This window comes from Gigantopelta aegis, chromosome 8 (genome assembly GCF_016097555.1).
Source record: "Gigantopelta aegis isolate Gae_Host chromosome 8, Gae_host_genome, whole genome shotgun sequence".
NCBI classification, from domain to species: Eukaryota; Metazoa; Mollusca; class Gastropoda; order Neomphalida; family Peltospiridae; genus Gigantopelta; species Gigantopelta aegis.
The window spans coordinates 51,661,907-51,686,743 of record NC_054706.1 but is presented as its reverse complement, the minus strand read 5'-3'; the positions used below and the strand labels follow the sequence as shown (position 1 = coordinate 51,686,743).

The window sequence follows — 24,837 nt, the reverse complement described above, 5'->3', positions numbered from 1 at the left end:
TTGAAATAATTAATATATACTAATACAATATATGTACATTTGTGCAACTCCTGCAGTTAAAAAAATGTCCATAGCGAAAAAACATGCCATTGAAAAATCCTGAATATAGTCCAAGGCAAAACATTGTAGTGCCGCGGAGAACTAAAAACTGCACAGCAATCATCAGCCGTGGGCAACTGAAGACGTTGCTTATAATTGTATCTATATATATATATATTTGTCAGTGATTTTTTTTTTTTTTATAAATATAAAAGGAAGTTTACAACGTAGATGTAGAGGCATGTAGTGCATACTGATTTAGTTCCTTCTTGAAGTTTAGAAATATACTGCTGTGTCATGCTTGCATCAAATGTGTATTGTGAATATTCAGTGAAGTAGACCAAAACATGATTTTATGTATAGACTCGGTAGACCTGTCTCTCTTTAATAACATCACATTATCCTTTTGTGTTCAGATGTGTTCTGTATTTTTATGATGCTCGGTAGGATTGAAAGATCTCCACAGTGCTAATGTCCTGTTTTTTATCACGAGCTAGGATGTAGATTAAATATATTCTTTTGTGTTTACTAAGGCAAACTTTTGCGTGGGTTGAAGCTTAATATGGCACATAAATGATAGTCCAAAGGATTGAAAAAAATTTGTTGCATATTACATACACATGTATAATTATTTTTTAAAAAGCCTGAGCTGAACAAGAAAAGTGGCATTTCTGATGCACCACAGATATAAACAATTGTGTGAAGCATGGCTGGGTTTTTGGCATTACCACATCACAGTGTAGTTGCACTTTGTCAGTGAACATGCAGGTGTTTTGTATTGCAGCAACATAAATTCAAATGGGATTTTGGCTCAGTTGGCTAATGACTCACCATATGGGGCTGTTGAAAAGAAATTTCAAATATCTGCGAGCCAATAAAGAGAAATAAAAAAATGTGTTCATGGATGTAAGATCCAGAAGTGCAGTGAAAAGTTTAAACTGTTGATACATTCAATACTTTTTATTACTCTTTTTTCTTTTTCTATTTTTTAAAGCAGTTTAGAAAATATTAACCTGTTCGTGTCTGTGATGGAATGGCATCTTGGACTGAGCTTTTTCATGACATTAACATAATAATTCAAATATTTATAAAATATAGGGAGAAACCTTAATATTGTTTCTTTTTTTCTGTCTAAAACCACTATTTTGTATTACATTAAATGCTTAAAGTACACTGCAAAGAATGCATTATAAAATTTAAAATCAAGTTTTGAGTCGTAACTAATTGACAGATATACAATGTACATTTATACCTAAACAAAGCAAGTGAATTATTCTTAGTATAATATGGATATATATTACATGTGCTTATGTTTATATATATTTACATACATGTATATTGATAACATGAGTAAATATGTGTTAAAATAATCCTTTGTTGCCTATACAAGAATGATAATATAACTTTCAAAGGACAAGTTCTATTTTTGTTGAAGAACAATGCAATGCATGGCTACCGCATCAGTCTACTATGACAGCAATGCATTTGCGACACTAACACAAATAAGTATGTTGTCTTAACATTTGTTTACATTCTGTCCCCACAGACACAGGACAGCAGCCCTTTGTTTGATAAGCTTTATTTTTTATGCAGACAGCAGTCTTGTTTTCATTCTGTTCCTTGTATATCAAGAAATTTTGTTTACCTGGATATATCCGTATGAATATTTACCAGACAGAGATCATATAATGTGTAAGTTAGATCTGTGGCACATTGTCTTGAAGTTGTTGTTTGTTTAGGGTCATCCAAGTATATTGGAAATTCTTAATAGTAAAGCACACTATATTTTAAAGTATTCATACCCTGTTTAAAAAAACAACAACTATAGTCAGTCCCACAGGGAATGCCTTTTTTTTCATGCTATGGTAATTAATATGGGACTCGAGTACTCAAGGGTCAAACTCGACCCGGACCCGAGTACCCGACATTTACACTAGATGATGATGAGATTAAAGAATAAAGTTAAATAGAATTATGCATCTTAATTCCAGAGCTGAACATGGATGCCAAATCATGTCATTTTATTGCATTTAGAAACCAGATGGACGGCCAGTTTAAAAAAAGAAACTAGCGCATGATCTTATAATTATTGTGTCACTTATATCGTTGATTATCTATTCCTGAAATTATTGTCCTACATTGTCCAGTGTATTATAGTTGTTCCACCGTGTACGGGTACTGAGTCCTGTGAACGGACTCGAGTCTTGCTAGACTCGACCCGTGCCTGAGTACTCGAGTACTCGTGGAGACCCTAATGGTAATGACTACAACTTATTTATTTTTGAGCCGATTGTTTTGTAAGTTGGACACAAAAAACAGTTGTGGCTGTTTTTGTTATTTCCAAAACACTTTCACTTTTCTTTACAAAAAACTTTTTTGTAGGAGGATGAGATTATAGTAGAAGTACGTAATTGGTCTTTTACAAGTATTACTTTGCTGTAGATATGATTTCTTGAATGCACATACAAAATGTATACAAATTACAGCATAATATTGATTTTTTTTTCTCCATAAATTAAAAACAAATTGAATAAAATTACAAAGTATTATTGTATTTCAAAAAATGTATAAGAATCTAGAGAATATTCAAATAAAACTGACATGATTACCAATTTGGGGCGTGACGTAGCCCAGTGATAAAGCGCTCGCATGATGCACGGTCGGTTTTGGGTAGATCTCCGTCAGTTAGTCCATTGGGCTATTTCTAATTTCAGTCAGTGCACCACGACTGGTATATCAAAGGCCGTGGCATGTGCTATCCTGTCTGTGGGATGGTGCATATAAAAGATCCCTTGCTATAGCTGATGGAAAAATTGTAGTGGGTTTCCTCTCTATGACTGTGTCAAAATGACCATATGTTTGACACCCAATAGCCGATGATTAATAAATCAATGTGCTCTAGTGGTGTCGTAAAACAAACAAACTTAGATTACAAATTCACAGTGTGTATACATTCAGGACTACATGTACATATACACACCCTTCCACCATAATGCTCTTTCTGGTCCCAACTCTATTAACAGCACTACCACAACTGACTAATGGAGCACTGACTTAACCGGTGTTAATCAGGGTTAAGCAAAGAACCACTACCGGTATATAACAAAAAACATACATATAGCATTGATTTATATATGTTGTGACCTGTTGAGTCTGGTATGATTATGTGTTTTACTGCTGTATACTTGAGTTGGTGAGCGATAAACCCTCGACATCTTCAAACATACTAAATGCTTCACTTTCCTAGACACCTTGTTCTCTCTTTAGGTGCCAACAACAGTGATAAAAATGTACTTAACGTAATTGGTTCTTGCCAAGCAACTTTATTCTTTATCTTCTTCTGTTACAGACAAAATGTTGATCTCGAGATTCTTGCTTGTTTTTAACCAGCTAGTTACTGGCAATTTCAGGGCTAGCTTTGCCACTCACCAAATGCGAATTTTCGGAACAATTGGCGAATTTTATTTTAATTTGGTGAAAACAATTTGTGTAATAATTTATATTTTGTTGAAAAATAGCTATAGATTTTGCATTTTTTTAGAAAATTTGGCAAAATTTTCTGATCACCCAGAGCGAGCCCTGAATTAATTTATTTAAGTATCTATCAGTCAAAGTTTTGTTTTTTTGCAACTAACTGTTTCTTTTCCATATTCTCAGGGCTCATACTGGAACAAATTTTGGCTTAGCCAGTTTTTAGATATAGATATACATGTGTACACATGTATAGAGTATTTCCTTGAACATTATTCAAAAGTGGGTAATTTATAAGGAATATTTTACTGGTATTAGCCAAAGACTAAATATTGTAGCCACTTTGTATTATGAAAATTAGCAATTGTCAAATTTAGCAATGGGCAGGGTAAGCTCTGAATTTTTAATGCACATTTCACCTAATGAACCTTCACTGTCACCTGATTTGGTATGTAAAATCAAAAGCCTTGGTTATTGTAAGTAATACCTCTCTGCCTTATCTGGTCCTCTGACGGACTTTCTATTATATTTTCCTGTTGCAGGAGACCATGTTTGAGCTTTAATAATTGATCTTGATGGTTTGTGTTGTGTTTTTCTTGGCAGGGTTAAAAGAGTCCACCTCATGGATGGGCTAGAGTCATCTTCGCCAGTTATTAAGTGATTGTGTTGTGCACATTAGCATCATGGATGACTTGGATTACATGTTGCCGGCTAACTGCCCCAACCCTTACCAAGACACCTGGGACAGACACAACAGTATCGCTTTCTCCATGACCAAGGGTTTACGCAATGCACCTGGCGAGAACAACTGTTTCCTCAACAGTGCTGTACAGGTAGGTTTTTTTTCTAGGTATTAATATGTAAATCAGTGTATCAGTGTTATTTACAATTGTCATATGGGTAATTGTGTTCTCTTGTTGCAAGATTTGGTTATTTGTTTCTGTAAAAATATACTAGTGTTTAAAATACCCCCCCCCCCCCTCCCCCCCGACCAACCCCTGTAACTAAGAAAATGTCCATGGAAAAAAAAAATGCCATGGAAAAAATATATAATATAGTCCACAGTGAAAAAAAAAAGGTGAAAAATTAAAAACCCACAGCAATCACCATGGCATTAGCATTTGCAGGGGTTGCCACAACTGTATTCATCTTTTATTCATCTTTTATTCATAAGTGTTTTGGGGATGTGTATTTTTTCCAATTTATTTCAGTTTATTGTACAAGACACTCATTTGAACCAGGTACAAAAAATTATAACAACACTTACATAGGTCTTTAGCTACTTCTGACTGGGAGAAGTTGTTAGATTTTACATGAATATTGAGAAATTATCAAAATTGAATTACTTAACACATTAAACTTGTTTGGTAAGTTAAAAATCAGATTTGATCTAAACTTTTAATATTTAAGAACAAAAGCCAATTAAAATGACTACATTAAAACAAACATTGATGTCATAGAGGCACGGTAACATGGTCACAATGTTGACTGAAATCAATTCATTTTATATGTATATTGAGAAATTAAAAACAAAAATAAAAGTTTTCATTTCAAAACTGAATTAATTGTTTAACACATTAAACTTGTTTGGTAAGTTAAAGATCAGATTTGATCTGAACTTTGATGTTTAAAAAGGAAAGCCAATTAAAATGACTAAATTAAAACAAACAAATAGTTCCTTAGAAATGTCTGTGTTGTTGTGATTGTATCTTTGCTGTGTTTGAAATATGTCAAAGAGCCTTTAGCTAGGCAAGGTAACAAGGTCACAATGTTGACTGGATCCAATTCAGCCTCTATAAAGAAAGAAAGCGGTTCCCCATGTTGGCACGTTTGGTCAGTAAACAAACCATCAAGGCTGGTCTAAGTTTGTACATAGCCATGCACAAGGTGGCCAGGCTCAATGTGCCCAAACCTTCCGCAAAGGCCTGGCTTTGAAGAATCCCGCAGCCATACTTTCAAGACATTTGAAGTCAAATGCTTCTCTGACCAATGTCAACACGGGAAGCTGGAAAGAGTTGGCCATTTCTTCGATTGCTTGTTGCTGTTTAAATATTTGTGATCTTTTGGGAGCAAACAGATGGGGTTAATTTGAATGTGTTCCAAAACACTGATTCTTGATAATTTGGCTCATTGTTTTTGTCGGATTTGTTGTTTTAGTGATTTTTGTTAGCATTTTATATCTCCATTAATACCTGCTTACAGAGACACTGATAGCATGTCATTTTGAAAAATATATAGTAAAAATAATTTTTTAAAGTTCCAAATAATCAAACTGCTGTCCAAGTACATGTATATACATTGTATTTAGATATGTATTATTTAGTGATGTTATATAGACATAGATTCTAAAATTTAAGATGTTTGCAAAAAGAAATCTTATTTGTATTGTTCCTATTGACATTTTAAGATAAATTTTCAGTTAATTTCATGTAGATTTATTTGATTGTCAGAACTTACTTTGCTAACTTTAAGACTAAATTTTTTAATTTTTTTGCATAAGTGAGTCATGTCATATTTCATAAAATTTCCACACATTTTGGCTAAAACTCTCCATCTTGAACCCTGTAATTAATACACATACAAGTGTACATTATACCTTGACCAAACAAAAGAAAAAAATGCTTGTACATGTGTATGGCTATAAAACTCCTGTAACAGGACTGTGCTGGCATTTGTCTCTGTGACACCTGTAATCTCGAAATACGAGCAGGTTCTTCTCACTATCGCTGGCCTAGACATGTTGTCAGGCTCAGTGGCGAGACACAATTGCCAATTAACCTCTCCTGCTGCCCCCTAGTGCCACGGACCTGCGAGTCCTCAGTGGTTTCATTGTGATAAAGACAATATAAAGGGAGGCACAGAGAGGTAACAAAGGGATTAATCATTTTGTCTGAGCACCTCCGATAACCCCTCTTAGTGCCAGACTTGCCAGCTGAGTGGCTTCAGTAAAACAGTATGTTACTCATGTATGTGGCAGGACCAATTGACTGGGCTGAATAGTTAACAACACACCACCAGACCTTCGGCACTGCCAATCTGGAACAGTAATTTCAAGCTTTTTGAGCAGAAAATAGCAGCTATTGTAGAAAAATGGCTTACGGGTTTTCTTTGCAAGATGGTTGGCATGTTGTAGATAGTTGATAACTACCACAGGTAAAATTACCTACACGTCTACTGTAATGGCTTCTTTTTATTGTCCAGAGGCCACTGATGGCTACAGATAGTCCACTGTAATGGCACGTAATAGCAGGCTTAGTATACGGGTAAACAGAGATGTATTGAAGATTTCCTTTTCTTCACAGGTTCTTAGCCCGTGGGTTTGAACATAATTGCCAACACCTGATTCTGGTTTAAACAGTGTTTATTTCTGTCCATTTATACAGTATCTGGAAGTGGTCAACCAGCTATAATCATAAATGTGGATATTACGTCCAGGGTCCCATTCCACGAAGCGATCTTAGCCCTAAGATTACCTTAAGTGCATAACTACTTTATGCACTAAGGAGATCTTAGAGCTAAGATTTCTATAAAGTATATATAGTTTACGTCAATATATTTTAGACAGGTTTAATTTTAAAGTGAGATGAGCTGAAATCTCTAACCAAAGTTGAAACATTAAATCAACACATGTCTTATGGAAAAAAATTTTTTTAAAGAATACATACCTGTAATTTTTAAATGAAAGGACTTTAAATTAATTAATTTATAGTTTAAAAAATGCAAAATGTTGTTTACATATTTATTTAAAAATTGTTTTGGAAATAAAAATCTCCCATTATAAATTGCTCAGATAAAACACCAGTATACTTCTGATGATTAGTGTGTAGTTTATTTACTGTTATTTACTTTTAAGCATTTGAATGGTACATATTTGTTGTTGTCATTCATGTAAGTTACGTATCATCATCATCATCATAAAAATAGCAATTTTGTGCTCTAAATTACGAACCTTTTATATCCTAATTAAAATCAGACAGTATAGTGGTGTTGACAATTTCACCAATGATTGTTTATAATCAGTGCACATAACCAATCAACTTTTGATTATATGATCCATTAGATTCTAGAATTATATGGACTCCAGAAGGATTTGAATAATTAAAACCATTGGTGGGTCCATTGGGCTATTTATCATTCCAGCCAGTGCACCATGACTGATATATCAAATGCTGTGTTATCCTGTCTGTGGGATGGTGCATATAAAAGATCCCTTGCTGCTAATGGAAAAATGTAGCAGGTTTCCTCCAAGACTATTATATGTTAAAATTACTAAATGTTTGACATCCAGTAGCCGATGATTAATAAATCAGTGTGCTCTAGTGGTGTCATTAAACAAAACAAAACAAACAAACTAAATATATTGTTGTGTTCACTGGGACAAGCCCTACAAATCACTAATCAGTATTTATTTTCCTTGTGTTTACATGAAAGCAAACCCGAACCCCATCATAGTTACATCAATTCCATCACTATGAATACAGTATGAGTTCCATGACAATCGATTATGAATTTTTATAATCAATCATTGCATTGCAGAGTTAGCTCTGGCACTCGCCAAATTCGCCAATTGCTTTCAAAATTCGTAATTTTATTTTAATTTGACGAAACAATTTCATGTAATAATTGAAATTTAAAAAAAAATAACTGTCGATTTCTGCAATTTTTGAAGTTTAATGGACAATTTGGTGACATATTTTGCTCACCCAGAGCTAGCCCTGCATCGATGGAGCCCAACTGATCAATTTTCCTTTAATCAATCGTTGGAACATCACTACAATATATAGACAATGAACCTGTTTGACATGTGAAAACAGGCGTAATATTATCCTTCAGCTGTTGCATGTACATACGCGTTGTATTGTGTAATGGTTTGGGTTTATTGTTTCCCTGCGAAAACATAATCAAGATGTCTGCACAATGACTTCAGTATTGATTATTGGAGCAGTAATTGCACATGTTGCAGATGATGATGTAATAAAACATTTAGGAAGTTCCTTTTCCGAACATCGATTCGCAGCTGTTACGGAAGCGACACGTGGCAACCTGACAATCACTGTGTAATGAGGATGGATGAATAAGAAAAGAAATATATGTTTAACAACACAACAGCAAATGCATAATCAAATAAGCATTTGTTATCCTGTATATCCCTTGCTGCTAATCAAAAAGAGTAGTCCATGAAGTGGCGACAGCAGGTTTTCTCTCTCAATATCTGTGTCATCCTTCCTGTTAATCCTATAGACATCTGACATACTGACATACATTTTGTACATAGATATATTTCCATACTTCCTACAGTTAAAGTTTGCAAGGGTGTAGAAAGTATTAGTCTGCTTGCCAAAGGTGATTGAAAATTTTGATGGATTAGTTATGAAATATATAACCATGAGTCTGAGGGGGTGACTTCCTTTCCTTACTCACTATTCAAATAATGAATTAATAGAAACTTTTAGAGGTTACAATAAAGATAAAGATATCTCATCATGTTTTGGTTTTACTGGATGGTCATTTAAAATAAAGTTTTTATTATGATGCAGTAAGTACTATATTGTAATATAGGCTGACAGACTAGTAGAAAATCTGGTGGACAAGTGAATGTTGGCTGGTATTGGTCTGGCAGACTAGTGAGATATGTTACACAGGGTTTCTAGAATTTTATAAAAATCCACTAGCCATGGGATCAGTGATTTTAAAAATGTACTAGCCATGATTAAAAATTCACTAGCCCTACTTTAAATAGTACAATTTTACTAATAGTAATACTCAGATATGTCAGCTAAAGACGGAGCTGGAGCTTAAAAATTCTTAAATTGGGGTAGAAAGAGGGAGAAGGATATTCATATTTACAAAATATGTAAATGCAGCATTTGACAAGGGTTGTTTTTTTCACTAGCTGTTGGGCTAGTTATAGTAATTATTTACTAGCCCAACACTGAATATCACTAGCCATGGGAGTGGAGCTACCATAATCTAGAAGCCCTGATAATGTTCCATTTCAGCAGCCCTGAATTGAACCATGATACAAGAACCCAGAACCTACGAGTCATAAGTTTGATGGTTTTGCTATTAGACCACCAAGGATGGTTTCCACATCAGCAGTTTATTACTTTGTTGTGTTGACCTCGAACAGATGGGACCTTGTCAGCCTAATTGCTTAAAAATGTTTCCTCTTATTACCTAAATGTTCACCTGTATCATGCCTAATTGGTTCACCTGGAGTTTTTAACTGTCAATCACTTCGATGATTAATATATTGTTTTGCTGACCATGGTTTCCACACCAGCAATGCATTGCTATAAGCTGAGGACAGATGGGATGGTATACCAGCCAAATTGCTTGCAATTTGTTCTCTTATTACCGGAATTGTCACCTGTATCATGGCTAATTGGTTCACCTGGAGTTTTCAACCTGTGAATCACTTTGATGATGAGCATATTGTTTTGCTGACCAATGGTCAGTGGTTTGGTTATTGTCTGGATGGTGTCTGACCATCTGCTACAGGTGGCGAAGGGGTACGATAATTAGCAGCATCGTGTTAACAATACCTGTGAATAAAACAGTTTCTGTTACCTCGCCCCGCAAAGTGTAAACTGTGTTTGTAAAACAGATGGTTATACTAGCATCGGCATGCTCCTTTCTCAATTGTCTCTTCATCTCTCGTATTTTTCTAAGGACCCGTGTCAATTGTTATTCTTTTCTTTCTTTTTTTTTTTTTGGAAAAGCCTGGATTCACAGAAATTGTCCGCCCATTCCATTGTATTCAATCTCCAACTCTGGTCCACCGACACTGGTCAGGCAAATTAATTTGTGCCAAGTTTCACACCTGTCAGGTTTTAGCCAATTGGAAGGAGTGTTTGGCCAGTCGTCGGTAGTATCTTTACACAGTATCTCGTATGCAGTGAGGCTTCACAAATCCGCAATTCTTGCCGGTTCTATCCTTCCTTGGTCGTCTTTAAACCTAAATGAAAGGCAAATGACCGGCACAAGCCAGGCATTGTCTCGGCATCAGGTGGTCACGGTAGACACGTGAGTGTCCGATTTCCACAGCTGTTGTACACTTTTCCTCGCTGACAATGCCCCCCCCAAAAACCTGTTATATTAGGCTTTTAAGTAAACACCGAATTCAGGTGTCACGCTGAAGTTGTTAAAGTATATTTAATGTGGACTGTGATGGATTGTTTCTTTTCAAATAGCCTGAATATCACTTGGAGTGTGACAGACAAAATAAATTGATTTAGCTATTTGATCCAATTTTCGTTTAAATGTGTCTTTAGTTCAGTAGTGTTTTTATTGGGTGACCAGGGTTTAGTAGTTGTTTTGTGTTTTAAGAATAGCTTCAAAACAGTGGATTGATAACGGTACTTTTTTCTTTGATCTGTGACTACTAAAATGACATTTACAAAATGAATTGTATAGTTTTGTTTTCAATTAATTTGTAAAAACAAAATGCATATGGACAATAGTGACAATATTATTTATTTATTAATAATGCAAATGAGATACCAGCAAAATTTTAAAAATATATAAATCATATACTTTATAAATCTGTTAACATAACAAGTTTCAGATTTATAAATCGTACCCTGTAATATTATCTTCAGCTCATCTTTCTTTCGAAAACAGAGGGAATGCCATTCCATTGACAATACAATGTACTTTTTTTAAAATTGCTTTCCATTAAATTTAAAATTTATTGTTTTTACGTTTCATATCCAGCCAGTGCACCACGACTGGTATATCAAAGGCCGTGGTACTGTGTGCTATCTCATCTGTGGGATGGTGCATATAAGATATCCCTTGCTACTAATGGAAGGCTACTTTTGGTATACCAATAGCTGTGGTATGTGCTATCCTGTCTGTATATCTGTAAGACTATGTCAGAATTACCAAATGCTTGACGTCCAATAGTCGATTAATAAATCAGTGTGCTCTAGTGGTGTCATTAAACAAAACAAACAAACTTTTTATGTTTCATAACATATTTCTGATATGGACTATAGGACGTATCTGTGTGGGCTTGGCAAATTAGCATATTTTACTTTCTGGTGTGAATCCATTAAAGCCCAGGGAGGCTATGGTGACAAGAGGTGGCTCGAGTAAAGTCTGCTTCAGACCCCAAGATTACCTTTCCTCCTCTCGCGCATTTGTACCTGTCCAACAGCAGATCAAAAGATACTTATACCTGGGGCTTGTTACCGTGACAACCATACCGTCCAAGATTGAGTTGACATGTTTTGTTACTGTCATGTATCTGGGGGTTTTTTTCTTCCGTTTTTTTTTTTAATAGTTTTTTTATGTTCGTGTCTGTCAAGTTGTTGCGTTGAAACAAGCTCTACCATGCTGTGACAGTGGGCGCCTGTAGCACGGGCTAAAAATAACAGACCAACATTGTTTAGAAGTTATAAAGAGACACTGTTTCCCTTTGAAAATGTTTGAAGACATTTTTCGTGTTTGGTTTGAGTTTCATACTGCAACCTTGTGGTTTGGTAAACACAGTTGGAACTGTGCTGTCCAGCAATGTAGAGTGGTTTTGTCACACAACAAAGCAGCTTGCATGAGGTTTTTTGTGCTAAAAGTAAATTGTTAGTGTTTGTTAAGGATAAAAAATATAAATATGTTTAAAAATAGAAAAAAATAGGTAATTGCTTTAATTCTTAAAATAGGTCGTTTACCGTACATTAAAGTGAAAAAGTATAAAACAAACTTTCCATAATTACTTTGTAAAAAAAAAAAAAAAAAAATAATTATATATATATATATATATATATATATATATATATATATATATATATATATATATATATATAGTGTTGGTAGCAAATACACATATATTTGCAAATAAAAAGTATTGGTTTTTTTTATTGTTCTTTATGAATAATAAAAATGGATGTGGTTCTGACAATAACAGTTTTAACAAAAGAACATCAGAAAAGTGGACTGACTGCATTCTTGTCTTAGCTATAAAACTATATATAAATAATGGTTATTATCAAACACTATATTTTACCTAATCTCCATTCTATCACCCATTAATATGTTGTGTGGTCAGTGGTAATGCCCCTTTGAAGTCTAGAGTTACCTGCCTTTGATGTCCATTTTGTCTGGACGTACCTGGTGTTTTCACAGCGAGGTGCGAATTGTTAGGTACCCGTTATTGACATTGGATTTTCTCCCCTTTATTCCACAACTGTATTCTGGTGACCTGTAGGTGTGGTGCTCTATCAGGTTTGACCAGGTCCATTGTGTCTGACCAAACTGGGCCCCTGTGTGCTTCCTACCACATTACCTAACACTTCCACCTTTGCAGCTGCATTGTCTGAGGTAGAATTCTAAACACACCTAAAATAGTGCATGCTTGAGTCCTTTTCAACTACACCTGTCACTTACCCGGGTCCATTGAAAAATGCTTTTAAAACCCAATAGCCTGCTAATTATCACTAGAAGTGTGTGTGTGGCTGTTGTTTTGAGGTATTACTATATACCTAGCTAACTGCCTGGAGCACTGCAACATTTCAAAGACCACCTAATGAAGTAGTTAAAACAGGTTTTTGTTACCTGTATTGTTTTGTTCAGCATTTAGTGCATGAATTGGAACAAAACTACCACCTGTTGTACATTATTCATGTAGAAAGCATGTAGGTGCAAAGAAACAATAAAAAGTGACTTTTTGTACAGATCGTACATGTATGTGTACATGATTTTAGCAATATTTATTCTCTTCATTATGCTGGCAGTAGGACGGGTTATGTAATCTTAAAGAGTTTTCCATACATTAATATGTGACAAAAACAGTTTTTAGAGTTGTACAAAATGCAGATTAATTAATTTTAAAAAACCCCTGTTAAGAACCAGACCATTCTTGAATGGGAATTAAGTTAAAAGGAAATATTCATTGAACATGTGACCACATATTTCTCTATATAGTTATACAGTAAAGTACACTTATAACGAACATGCTTAGAGCAAACTACTGCAAAGAAAGAACTGACCGTAAAGTCCCATTTTATCTCCCTATACATTAATAAAAAAAACATTTTCAAATGTGTACAACAAACTACTGCTATAACCAACTAACTATCATGGTCCCTTCCAGTTCGTTATAAGAGTACTTTAGTGTATTGTAAATATAGTATAAATAATCTTAATATTTAACATCCAAGTAATGTATGCACACAGGATGCTTGTTTTAGAATATAATACACATCATACTGTTTTAATGTTGAGATAATCCCTGATTAAGATATCTCATTTCATTTATTTGAAGAAGTTGACATGGGTAATCATTACAACAGTACAGATAACAGAACTGTTAACTGTACATGAGTAATTTGTTATCTTGATTTTCCTCACACCAGTAGATACAGTTACATCAGAACTACTGACCCTTGGCTTCCAGGTGTATTGAACAAAATGAGTGAACAATTGCACCGACAACCCTCATGACTAACCTATTTATACACGCAGAATATGTTTTCTAAAAGCCTGTCTATCTTCAATCGCTTTGATCAAGAGGGTTACCCCACCCCTTGACTCATGTTTCACAGCCTTTTCTTCTTGTGCATGCAACACAACAAGCAATTCTGAGTCTGAATGTAACCTCAGGGCTAATAGCAGCGTAAATGTGGGGAAAAGTGTCTCCCAGCTAACATTATTTCTACCCCCACTGGTATAATGTGGGCGCCACTTTGAATATTCCGAATTTTGATTACAGTGATTGTATTATTTGCTTGTGTACCATGCATCCATTTATCTATCATCCATCCCATCTACCCATCCACTCGCACATCCATTCATTCATCAACTCATCCATTAAGATACACACCACTTATCCATCCATCCATCCATCCATCCATCCATCCATTAATACACCCAATCAACCACCCACTCACACATCCATCCATCCATCCAATCAACCAACCACCCACTCACTCATTCATCTATCCACTCACACATCCATCCAACCATTCACTCACTCACTCACCCACCCAAAATCCATTTGTCCATCCATCCATCCAATCATCTATCCATCAACTTAACCATCCATCCATCCAACCAACCAGACAACCATCCATTTACCCACATTAACTCCATCCATCCATCCATCCATCCATCCATCCATCCATCCAACCATTTATCCATCAACTTAACCACCCATCCATCCAACCAACCAGACAACCATCCACTTACCCACATTCCATCCATCCATCCATCCATCCATCAACATTTATCCATCACTTAACCACCCATCCATCCAACCAACCAGACAACCATCCACTTACCCACATTAACTTATCCATCCATCCATCCATCCATCCATCCATCCATCAAACCATTTATCCATCAACTTAACCACCATCCATCCAACCAACCAACCATCCACAACCATCCATCCTTATCCCCATCCATTAACATTATCCATCCTTAACCACCCATCCATCCAACCATCCATCCATACCCACATCCATCCATCCATCCATCCATCCATCCATCCAACCATTTATCCATCAACTTAACCACCCATCCATCCAACCAACCAGACAACCATCCACTTACCCACATTAACTTATCCATCCATCCATCCATCCATCCATCCATCCATCCAACCATTTATCCATCAACTTAACCACCCATCCATCCAACCAACCAGACAACCATCCACTTACCCACATTAACTTATCCATCCATCCATCCATCCATCCATCCATCCAACCATTCAACCATTTATCCATCAACTTAACCACCCATCCATCCAACCAACCAGACAACCATCCACTTACCCACATTAACTTATCCATCCATCCATCCATCCATCTATCTATCCATCCATCCATCCATCCAACCATTCATCCAACCATTTATCCATCCATCCATCCATCCATCCATTCATCCGCCTATCCAACAATCTACCCAGAAACTAACTGACTCATATCTTTAACATGTAGCTTTTTCTCAACTCTGCATAATATAAAGTGTTCTTTTTTTTTTGGGGGGGGGGGGGGGGGGGGTCTTCTCTCTTTTTTTTTGCTTCTTGTTTTTTTCTACTTTTCTTAAAACTCATTGTGTGGTTCTGCAACAGTCTGTCAGGTGTCGCGACACAGGTGAGTCACTTCCTTCCGTCAATTAAATGACTTTACCTGATGGGGGGGGGAACCTAATAACCGACAAGACGGTTTACCTGGAGAGCAGACAATAAATAAATAACATGGCTAGACTTGAAAGAGATCATTGATCAGAAACTAACTGAGAACCCTGCTTTGTGATTAAAGTGTTTATAATGTTATTGTTACTGGTTTTGTTAACATTTGGATGTAAACCAACATTAGAACATGCTTGATAAATAACAAAGTTAAAAAAAATTATATTGGTTTTTGTTGTTTAAACAAATATATTATTACAGACTAAATGCATTTGAAAAAAACAACCATCCTGATTTATTTCAGTTACATGTGTATGTTTGTTATTGTAATTCATTAATTACATATAATCAGCCTGTTTAGTAGGGTTTTTTCCTCTGTAAATACTTGGTTCCATAGCTTCCATACTTTTTGTCTATGATTAACTACCAAATATTTGGTAATAATAAAGTAAATAAATAAATAAATATAAGTCTCTTAAAAAACAACAACATTAATTTCTTTCTTTTTTTAAATCATGTTTGATTTTATAGTTTTAATTTGTTTTAATTTTTTTTTCTGCTACGTTTGAATTCCTAAATTTTTATATTTTAACTATTGCGGCCACATTTTTGCTCTCATTTTTTTTCTCATTGTGTTTTGCTTGTTTTTCTCACTGAACTCCGCTCGTTGTCAACACTGTGATCAGATTGTGTTTCCTGACACTCCACTGAGCGAGTTCAGTAAACACTAATGTGAGGATTATGGTTGCTTGCCAGTGCTTTGGTCAGATAATTCTTAGCAAAAAAATTCACAGAAAAATAATATGACACAGGTGCATGTAATAATAATAATAAAATAAGGCTAGGAAACATATTCAATTATTTGAATGTTTTAATTATATTATTAATTTAATAAATGAAATTTCAATCATATTAAAAAAACCAAAACTAATAACTTGCTTGAGTTCATGGGTATTTATTTGTAAATGTAAGTCTATTGACAATACATTGTGTTAAAAGTTGTGTATGCTACAATGTATAAGTAAGTTGTTTTAAATGAGAAAAATCCAATATGGCTGACTTTGGAAATGAAAACGGCCAACTTCTTCAAATGTGTGCAATGAACTACAACTATAACAAACTAAGTGTACTTTACTGTATATGCAAAATTTCAGCTCAATATCTTGAGGCATTCTGATTTTATTTTTCTTTGGAAAACAAATATCCATATCTGCTAAGTTCAAGAGCCATAACTCTGTCAAAAATGGGTAAATCGCCATGAAAGTCAAACTTGATCTGTAGTAGCATGATAAATCTATATAATATATTTCAACTTAATAGCTCAAAGCATTGTGAAAAAAACATCCAGAAAACTATATGTGGGGACAGACAGATGGACAAACACAGACAGAAGGACAGAGATGAAACCTATAGTCCCTTGCGGTTAGAACGTTAAGGGACTAGTAAAGCTTATGCAAAAATATGGGATTAAAATATGCAAATCGTGATTAAAAACCATCCCAGTGTGTTTATTCAGATACGTGTAAGTCATTTCCTGGATACGGAATCGTTGGTGACACTGATAATGAATGGGTCACCAATACCTGTTGTCTGGCACAAGTCAGCCTGACGGATTTTCCTCTTAGCTCCCACAATGGAACTGTCACTCACTTCCGGCCAAGTGAAGCTCCCGTTTCAAATTTCCTTTTGTCTTTTCATCTAGTTACAAATAAATTTAATATTGATATAGATTATTGGAAAGGAAAAACAACCAAAAAAAAAAAACTAACCACAGATTAATTTTCTATTTAAACTAATCCAATAATATTTCTGATACGAACATTTACAAAATATAATTTTCAACAATGACCACAATTGACCATGATTATAAAAATGACTAAATCAATTTTGTCTGCTTTTATTGTTAGGTCTGCGGTTGGGGATTAATTCTAATCACCATCTTTTTCGCCAATTTATTTAACATTTAGAGCAGCTGTGCTTTTCCTTTTCGTTAATTAATATGTCTAGGCTATTGTTAAACCTATATTGAATCCAGTTTTGTTCTTTTTTATCTGGTATATCGCATGGCAATTAGGTGAGCCCTGCAGATGTGTTGTTCATAATGAATAATACAGGATAAAATTAATGTGACATGATAGGTGTACATTAGCATACATATTATTTAGTAATATGTCTGGCAATCACAATAGTTACCATACTTTAAAAAGTCCAAATAACAAAATAGATGTATGAAATTGTACAGCTAGGTGTACTGAACAACATCAGTGCTAAACCAATATAATGGCCAGTATCAAATACAGTTGTATCTAACTTAAAATATCTGATTACTGACCAGTCAGAGGCTACGTCCAGGGTGGGTATGCTTGAACCTTCAGTGGATATAAGCACGCAAATAGAGCTTTAAGTAAATTTACTGACCAGTGGTTTATTTTATCAGCTACATGTACCTTCAGAAAACTGTACATTCAGTCTGTTCAGAGTTTGATATTTGGCATGTTACATGTAAATACACAGTTGTATGGACTTAAAAGTCAGCTATATTTACATTCAAAAGGCTGGCTGATTTTGTGATTACATAGGGTGGGACATGAAAAAGTATACGTTGTGTGTTTGATGGGTGGTTCTTGTACAGTTGCATTTAACTGGCATGATCTTAAAGCAAAATCTATTAACTATTTGTCAGTAATTGTGAAAAACAAGTGCTAATTTATAAATTAATTTTTCAATTTTTTAACCAGTTTACCTTTATTTTTAAAAGCATTTTAATGGGGGGTTTCAACTTGAAAGTCATCAAATTTCAATCAAAATACAAGTGTCAGTATGCATTTATAAACATTTTATCATAAGTTATAGCTACTGAATTATTCATTGTAAACTAGATCTAAAATACATATATACACACACACACACATTGGGTAAGAGTATGGTATTATGCATGAAGTCATACTAATCAATGCTCAGTGATGTTATTAGGCTTTTGGTTGAATAATCAATAAAATATAACATGTTCATGTTTTCAGTCAATATGTTTGATATTCCATCTCTTGAAGACTTCACATTCATATCACACTAGATGCACATGTGTGACATTTGTGATATCTCTATGAGATACAACATGTAATATCTTCTATGTATACACATATACAGAGTTGTTGACCACAGAATTCACTCTATGAGATACAACATGTAATATCTTCTATGTATACACATATACAGAGTTGTTGACCACAGAATTCACTCTATGAAATACAACATGTAATATCTTCTATGTATACATGTATATAGAGTTGTTGACCGCAGATTCATCAGAGCATGTCCCGTATAATGAAAGGGAACTGGTGTTTTTTAACCTGTCACCTGAGTGAAATGTGAGGCTTGTCCACCTGTCAACTAACATTGTGGGCGTGTTACATCATACTTCTGGCAATAATCTGCCGGTTACAATGACTTTAAGCGATTTTCATCATTGGGCAATGCTGTGCCCACCTTCTGTACACACCGGGAGCGGTGTTAACACGACTGATTGGTTTAGCTTAGCAATGCCTTTCACTGTTGTCTGAAGACTCCCAAGTTATTTTCAGTGGTACTTGACAAGATTCTATTTTAATTATCCCCATGCCCCTAGGGAACTACTGTAGCTTGAAATGTTTTTATTATGAGTTGACATCTTGGAAGAGTGATCTGAAAAAAAAAATTCTCCCTGTCAATTATTGTCCAGTAATTTTTTTTTAGTAATTGTGAAAAGTTTGTTTGAATTTGTTTGTGAGTATTTGTGTAATTGGTGGGTTTTAGTGCAGTATTAAAACAAAATTTCCTTATTTAAAAACATTAAAAAAAATAGTTGCTATAAGATCAGAATTTTGTGGATAATAAAATAAACCATTTTACAAAATTAAAACATATTTATTTGCACCATATACCATAAAATGTAACATATGATGAAATAGATGGCAGGTTTTTTTTAATATATATTATCTCCAAAATATGCTAGTACACAAATGAACTAAATAAAAATAAATTGTCTTAATAAATTTATGAAATTAAATAAAATTATATTGTAATAACACACATAGCCAATGATTACAGAATTTTGAATCAAGGACAATTTTATGTCAAGGTCTGTTCTATTATCAAGGACTATTTTTATCAAAAGGTGTTTTTATCACCTGATGTCTGTGTATGACTTCTCTGTTACCATAATACAAACAGCAGATGTTGTCGCCTTGCTAATGACATCTTTCCTTCTTCCACAATAAGTGTAAGCTGTTGTGTGAGGATCAAACACTTGAACCCTTTTGACAGGCCCACCATCTCAGCTAGCCAGTCCACAACATTATCCACAACATTATCCTGCAGTTAATGATTTAACGTCTGCTTCCCATTGTGAAGCTAATCAATTTTTCACTTTGAACTAATCCAGACATATGTTGATTGATTTTAATGCTCCAGTTTTCTCTTCCGAGGTCTAAAATTACTGGTCTTCATTTTAAGAACTATATTATATTATAATGCTCCATGTACCTGGCCTGTTTGTCATTGTTTAATTAGTGGCTTCCGACCGATAATGTCTTTGTTCTGTTTAGGTGAAATGTGGGATGAAAAGTTCACCCAACAAAAGACTTGATTACATTCGTTTCTCACTGTTTGCTTTGGTAGTTTGTCATTGTAGTAATATTACTAGAGCATGTGGCATGAATGGCAAACCAAAAGAATATTGCCGTAAATTGAATGAAAAAAGGACAATGGAAAAAAATGATTTAAGCATTATGAATATTTATTATTAACAAAATGTAAAATTATGTTAATTGATAACATTTCCAATATTTTGTATATATACATTTATTTTTACCACCATGGTAACGTAATGTCATCTTTAAATGCTGTAAAATGTTTTATAATCTGAATATGTGCATTATAAAACATTTTACAGCATTTAAAGATGACATTACGTGCATATCTGAATATGTGCATAACAAATAAAACAAAATCAAAAGGATATTGCTGTAAATATATACACTTAAATGAATTTTAAGTGGTTTGGTTGGGTTGGGTTTTTTTAATAATCATTTACTTTTTTCTCTTTTTTTTAATGGGTTTTTTTTATGGTTTTTTTGTTTTGTTTGTTGTTGTTGTTGTTGTTGTGCATAATACACATAGTTCATCTTTTTGCATTTAGTTTTATGATGTCTAAAACTATTTTTGTTTCCTGAGTTGCAATTAGGACTTTGTGTTCTGTATGTCCAATTATACAAGTTTAAATGAACATCTGTACCAGTACAAACAATGTTCTGGCTAATTGCTAATTGCCATCTTATAGATTTGTTAGCCACATTGATTTTCCAAGGAGAAAGGTGACACCACCTAACAAGACTTTCTTTGTTTAGTCACCCTCTCTCTTCCAATTAAGGTAGCCATTTTCACTCCTAAAAGTATTGATCAGTTTTCTTTCTGTCAGTTCCTTTCTTTTATGTTGTTATAATAATGTTATTGTATAAATATTATTCACATTATGTAGAAGCAGTTTTTTTTTTCTGTTTAGGATTACATTTTTTTGTTTTTGTTTTTGTTTTGTTTTTGTTTAGGATTACATTTTAGTATTTATCAAATAGTTACATGTGGCATCTTATGTGCATGTATATAGCTATATACTTAATAATAAAAATAATTGATGTTATTCATACTTTTTTGTCAAATGTTTTTTTCTGTCCCGGATCAGACCACTGGCCATGCCAGAGACCAGACCTGGGATAGACATGCCAGGTGCCTGACACCTTAGTGGTATAGGGGCATGTAAAAAAAGAGCTTAAGTTCAAGCTCAAATGCTTTAGAAAAGTGTTGAAATAGGCCACTTTGCAAATTGCTTTTTGAGGTCAGGATGACGTGATAGTATATTTTAAGCATTTTATCAGTCCAGTAACTTGATTTACCTGTACTTGTTATTATCATTGACAAACTATTTCCTGTAATCATTCAGGAAGTCAGACACAGCAAGTGTTTAGTCTAGAACATTATATTGTGCAAGGGTCAATATTTGAATTTAATTTATTTTCATATGTGTCTGGTTTTGACAAATTTAGATCTGATGCTGGAAATCTGCTAAATATGATGAAAATTCAATTACAAGACAAGACCACTTATACTGGTACTATTATTTAAGGCTTGGAAGAAATAGGAAATGTTTTATTTAATGACCCACTCAACACATTTTATTTACAGTTATATGGCATCGGATAGAAGAAATAATTAATAGGCCTATAATATGATGAGGTGTGATATAAACATATAATGCATAATATATGGTCTCTGTAAATGTGGGCAGTATCTAGGTGGACTCTTTCTTTGATTTTTTTTTTTTTCTATCCCAACCAATGCCCCACAACTGGTATACCAAAGGCTATGGTATGTAGTGTCCTGTCTTGGAAAGTACACATAAAATACACTTTTATGCTAATGGGAAAATATAGCGAGTTTACTCTAAAGACTGTGACAATTACCAAATGTTTTACATTCAATAGATCAGTGTGCTCTAGTGGTGTTAACATTGTTAAACAAAATAAACTTTTGAACTGCTAAACATGGAATTGAGTTTGAGATGAATAAAATACCTGCATGTCATAACAATGCATTGCATATAGAGAGCCACACGTGTCTTTGGTGCAAATAACTCTTCAACCAATTTAATAAAACCGGTAAGTTTGTGTGACATGTCACGGGCTGGGAATTTTATCCACTGTCAGTTGATACAGGCAATAAGTGTTCATGGAGGTCTGTATTTAAAATGAAAGGGAACACACCTTCCTCAGAAATTCTGGCAAGGAACACCGATGTTGCCATCTTGAAGGAAACCTTGTGTCTTGTTGCAAACAAGGAATCTTTGCTTGTTTCACATCATGGTTACTTGCTATGTTGACATTTGTATTTTTGTCTCTTTGACCTATGAGGAATAAAAATTTGTTTATTGTCTTACAGGTGTTCTGGCATTTGGATGTGTTCCGACGAAGTTACAGGTGTTTGACAGGCCATGTCTGTATGGGAAACTCTTGCATTTTCTGTGCATTAAAGGTGAGCCGTCAGAATCAGAGATATTGCATATACACAAATAATATTATACAGAATGTGATATACATTTAATATTGCACAGATTGTGGTATGCATAAACATGTAATATCATATTTCGTACATAATGCATGTCATGTGTATTTAATTTTTTTTTGCTTAAATCAGAAAATAATGTTGAAATTAAAAAATGTCATAAATACAAGTACCAGGGTTGCGTTTTAGGAAGCAATCGTAACTCTAAACATCACCTTAAGTGTCTAACTAGTTTAAGTACTTTAGGGTGGTTTAGCACTAAGATCACTTTGTAAAATGGGTTTGAGTTAAGGGTCTGTTCACAGGTACCATAATTTTCACAAGTGAATAAAGAGTACATTCTTTTTTTTTCTACCTCATCTATTTTTTCTTTCTTTTTTTTTTTTTTTTTTTTTTTTTTTTTTTTTTTTGTGAGGTCTTTTCAAAAACATAAATGGCATGTACTCCCCAGCATAGAGTTTGGTCAGTGAATACATTTTCATAATGGGGCTTGTTTTATTTTAAATGCTGGAAATTTGCAGGTAATGTCATATTGTACGTGTATTGTACTGATTTCTATACAGATAAAGATATATATATATATTTAATTTTAAATACAATACATGTATTTATAAGAAGAGACTGTCAGAACCCAATATACTATATCCGGTATATATATATATATATATAAATCAATTGCGAACACTTAGAATTCATCATCACCTTGTTTCACTTTAAAATGCTTGTGACCTGAAATATATGATTGCCAGTACATGGACTTAGAAACATTTTGTCGATTTCCCTCGTTGCTTAGCAACATAACAGCAGTAATTTCCATTATGGATGGTTCACATTAGATCAATTACCCCACCCACTTTGATTACCTCCTGATGAATATTACAACAAAATGTGGCCAATCAACAGCTCAAGGCTGTCGAGCCGGGCAACCGGTCTATAAATACACCGAGTACCTGAGCATGTTAGAAGATATTGCAGTTTGTACCTGGAAGTAATACAAAATCAATACTCGACAGAGCTGGCGACACGAGCACCTTAAATAAAAAAAATTGAAATTTTCGTATACACCCGTCTTTCAAGCTGAATAAACTATTTATACAGACAAAGCTCTTTGAGCCATTATGTGGTCATTTGATACATACAAATGTTCCAGGTACGTGTTCTTGTTGACAATAAAGTGCAAAAGGTCTGCTTCAATCAATGTTCCATGTCAGTCAGAGAAATCTATACGAGAGAAAGCAATGCACTCCAATGTTTCCGTTGACATTGTCTTGTTTAGAACAAACACACAGACCATGCAGCTGTATTTGTGCTGTATACGTGTGTATACTATTGGAATAGGGTCCCGTCAATCTATATTTGCTTTAGGAGGAGGAAGTGCATGGATCTTCACATTACGTGCAAGAACTGCATTTTTTTTTTTTTTTTTTTTTTTTTTTTTTTTTTTTTATTTTTTTTTAGGAAAAGAGAAATACATGTACATGTACTTGCATGTCAGTGACATTTTCAGTGGTTTTAAAATAAAGATTCTTTGAACATCCTTTTTAAAAAAGTTGTTTGGTATAACCTGACCTGCTTATAAAATTGTCCCTACTCAAACATAATTTTCTTCTTTTCTGTTCTTTTTTTCTTTTTTCTTAATTTTTTTCTTATATTTTAATTGAACAAATTGAACAAACTATTAAAATGGTAAGTTATATAGCAAAACATTGGGGTTTTTTAAAGTATGAACTTTGACTTATTTGTGAATGTTTTTTTATATAGGGAGGAAATCGGTGGAGTTAGCTTTTTGTTGTTGATCATGAATACCCTTGTAATATACATGTACTCTTGTTATGTCAAAGTCCAGTTTTTCAAAAATAAGCCTGTCTCAAAATGTTTAAACTAAACAAAAGTTTATACATTTATTTCAACTTTGAAGTAAATTTTACTAACATGGTTTACCGGTATTTATAGAAATAAATTGCATTCATGTTCAGGGATATGAATTTTCAGGGTTTCTTTTTTCTTTTCTTTTTTAAATCGTATTTCGTCATTTAATGTATACAATGATTTTTACTAGGTCAATTGGATTGGATCTGGAAAATTAATAGGTACCTTTA

The 24,837-nt window shown here is 34.1% G+C and overlaps 1 protein-coding gene across 3 annotated transcripts in view; it reads left to right on the top strand.

Annotated features, from left to right (window-relative positions):
* Window positions 1–24,837, top strand: part of LOC121379317 (serine-rich adhesin for platelets-like) — a 62,482-nt gene that overhangs the window by 8,206 nt on the left and 29,439 nt on the right. For all 3 annotated transcript variants that reach the window (XM_041507887.1, XM_041507886.1, XM_041507888.1), the window contains exons 2-3: window positions 4,114–4,343; window positions 22,616–22,708. In XM_041507887.1, coding sequence (XP_041363821.1) covers window positions 4,194–4,343; window positions 22,616–22,708 — 243 coding nt within the window. In that variant the 5' untranslated portion in view covers window positions 4,114–4,193. The remainder of the gene's footprint in view (window positions 1–4,113; window positions 4,344–22,615; window positions 22,709–24,837) is intronic.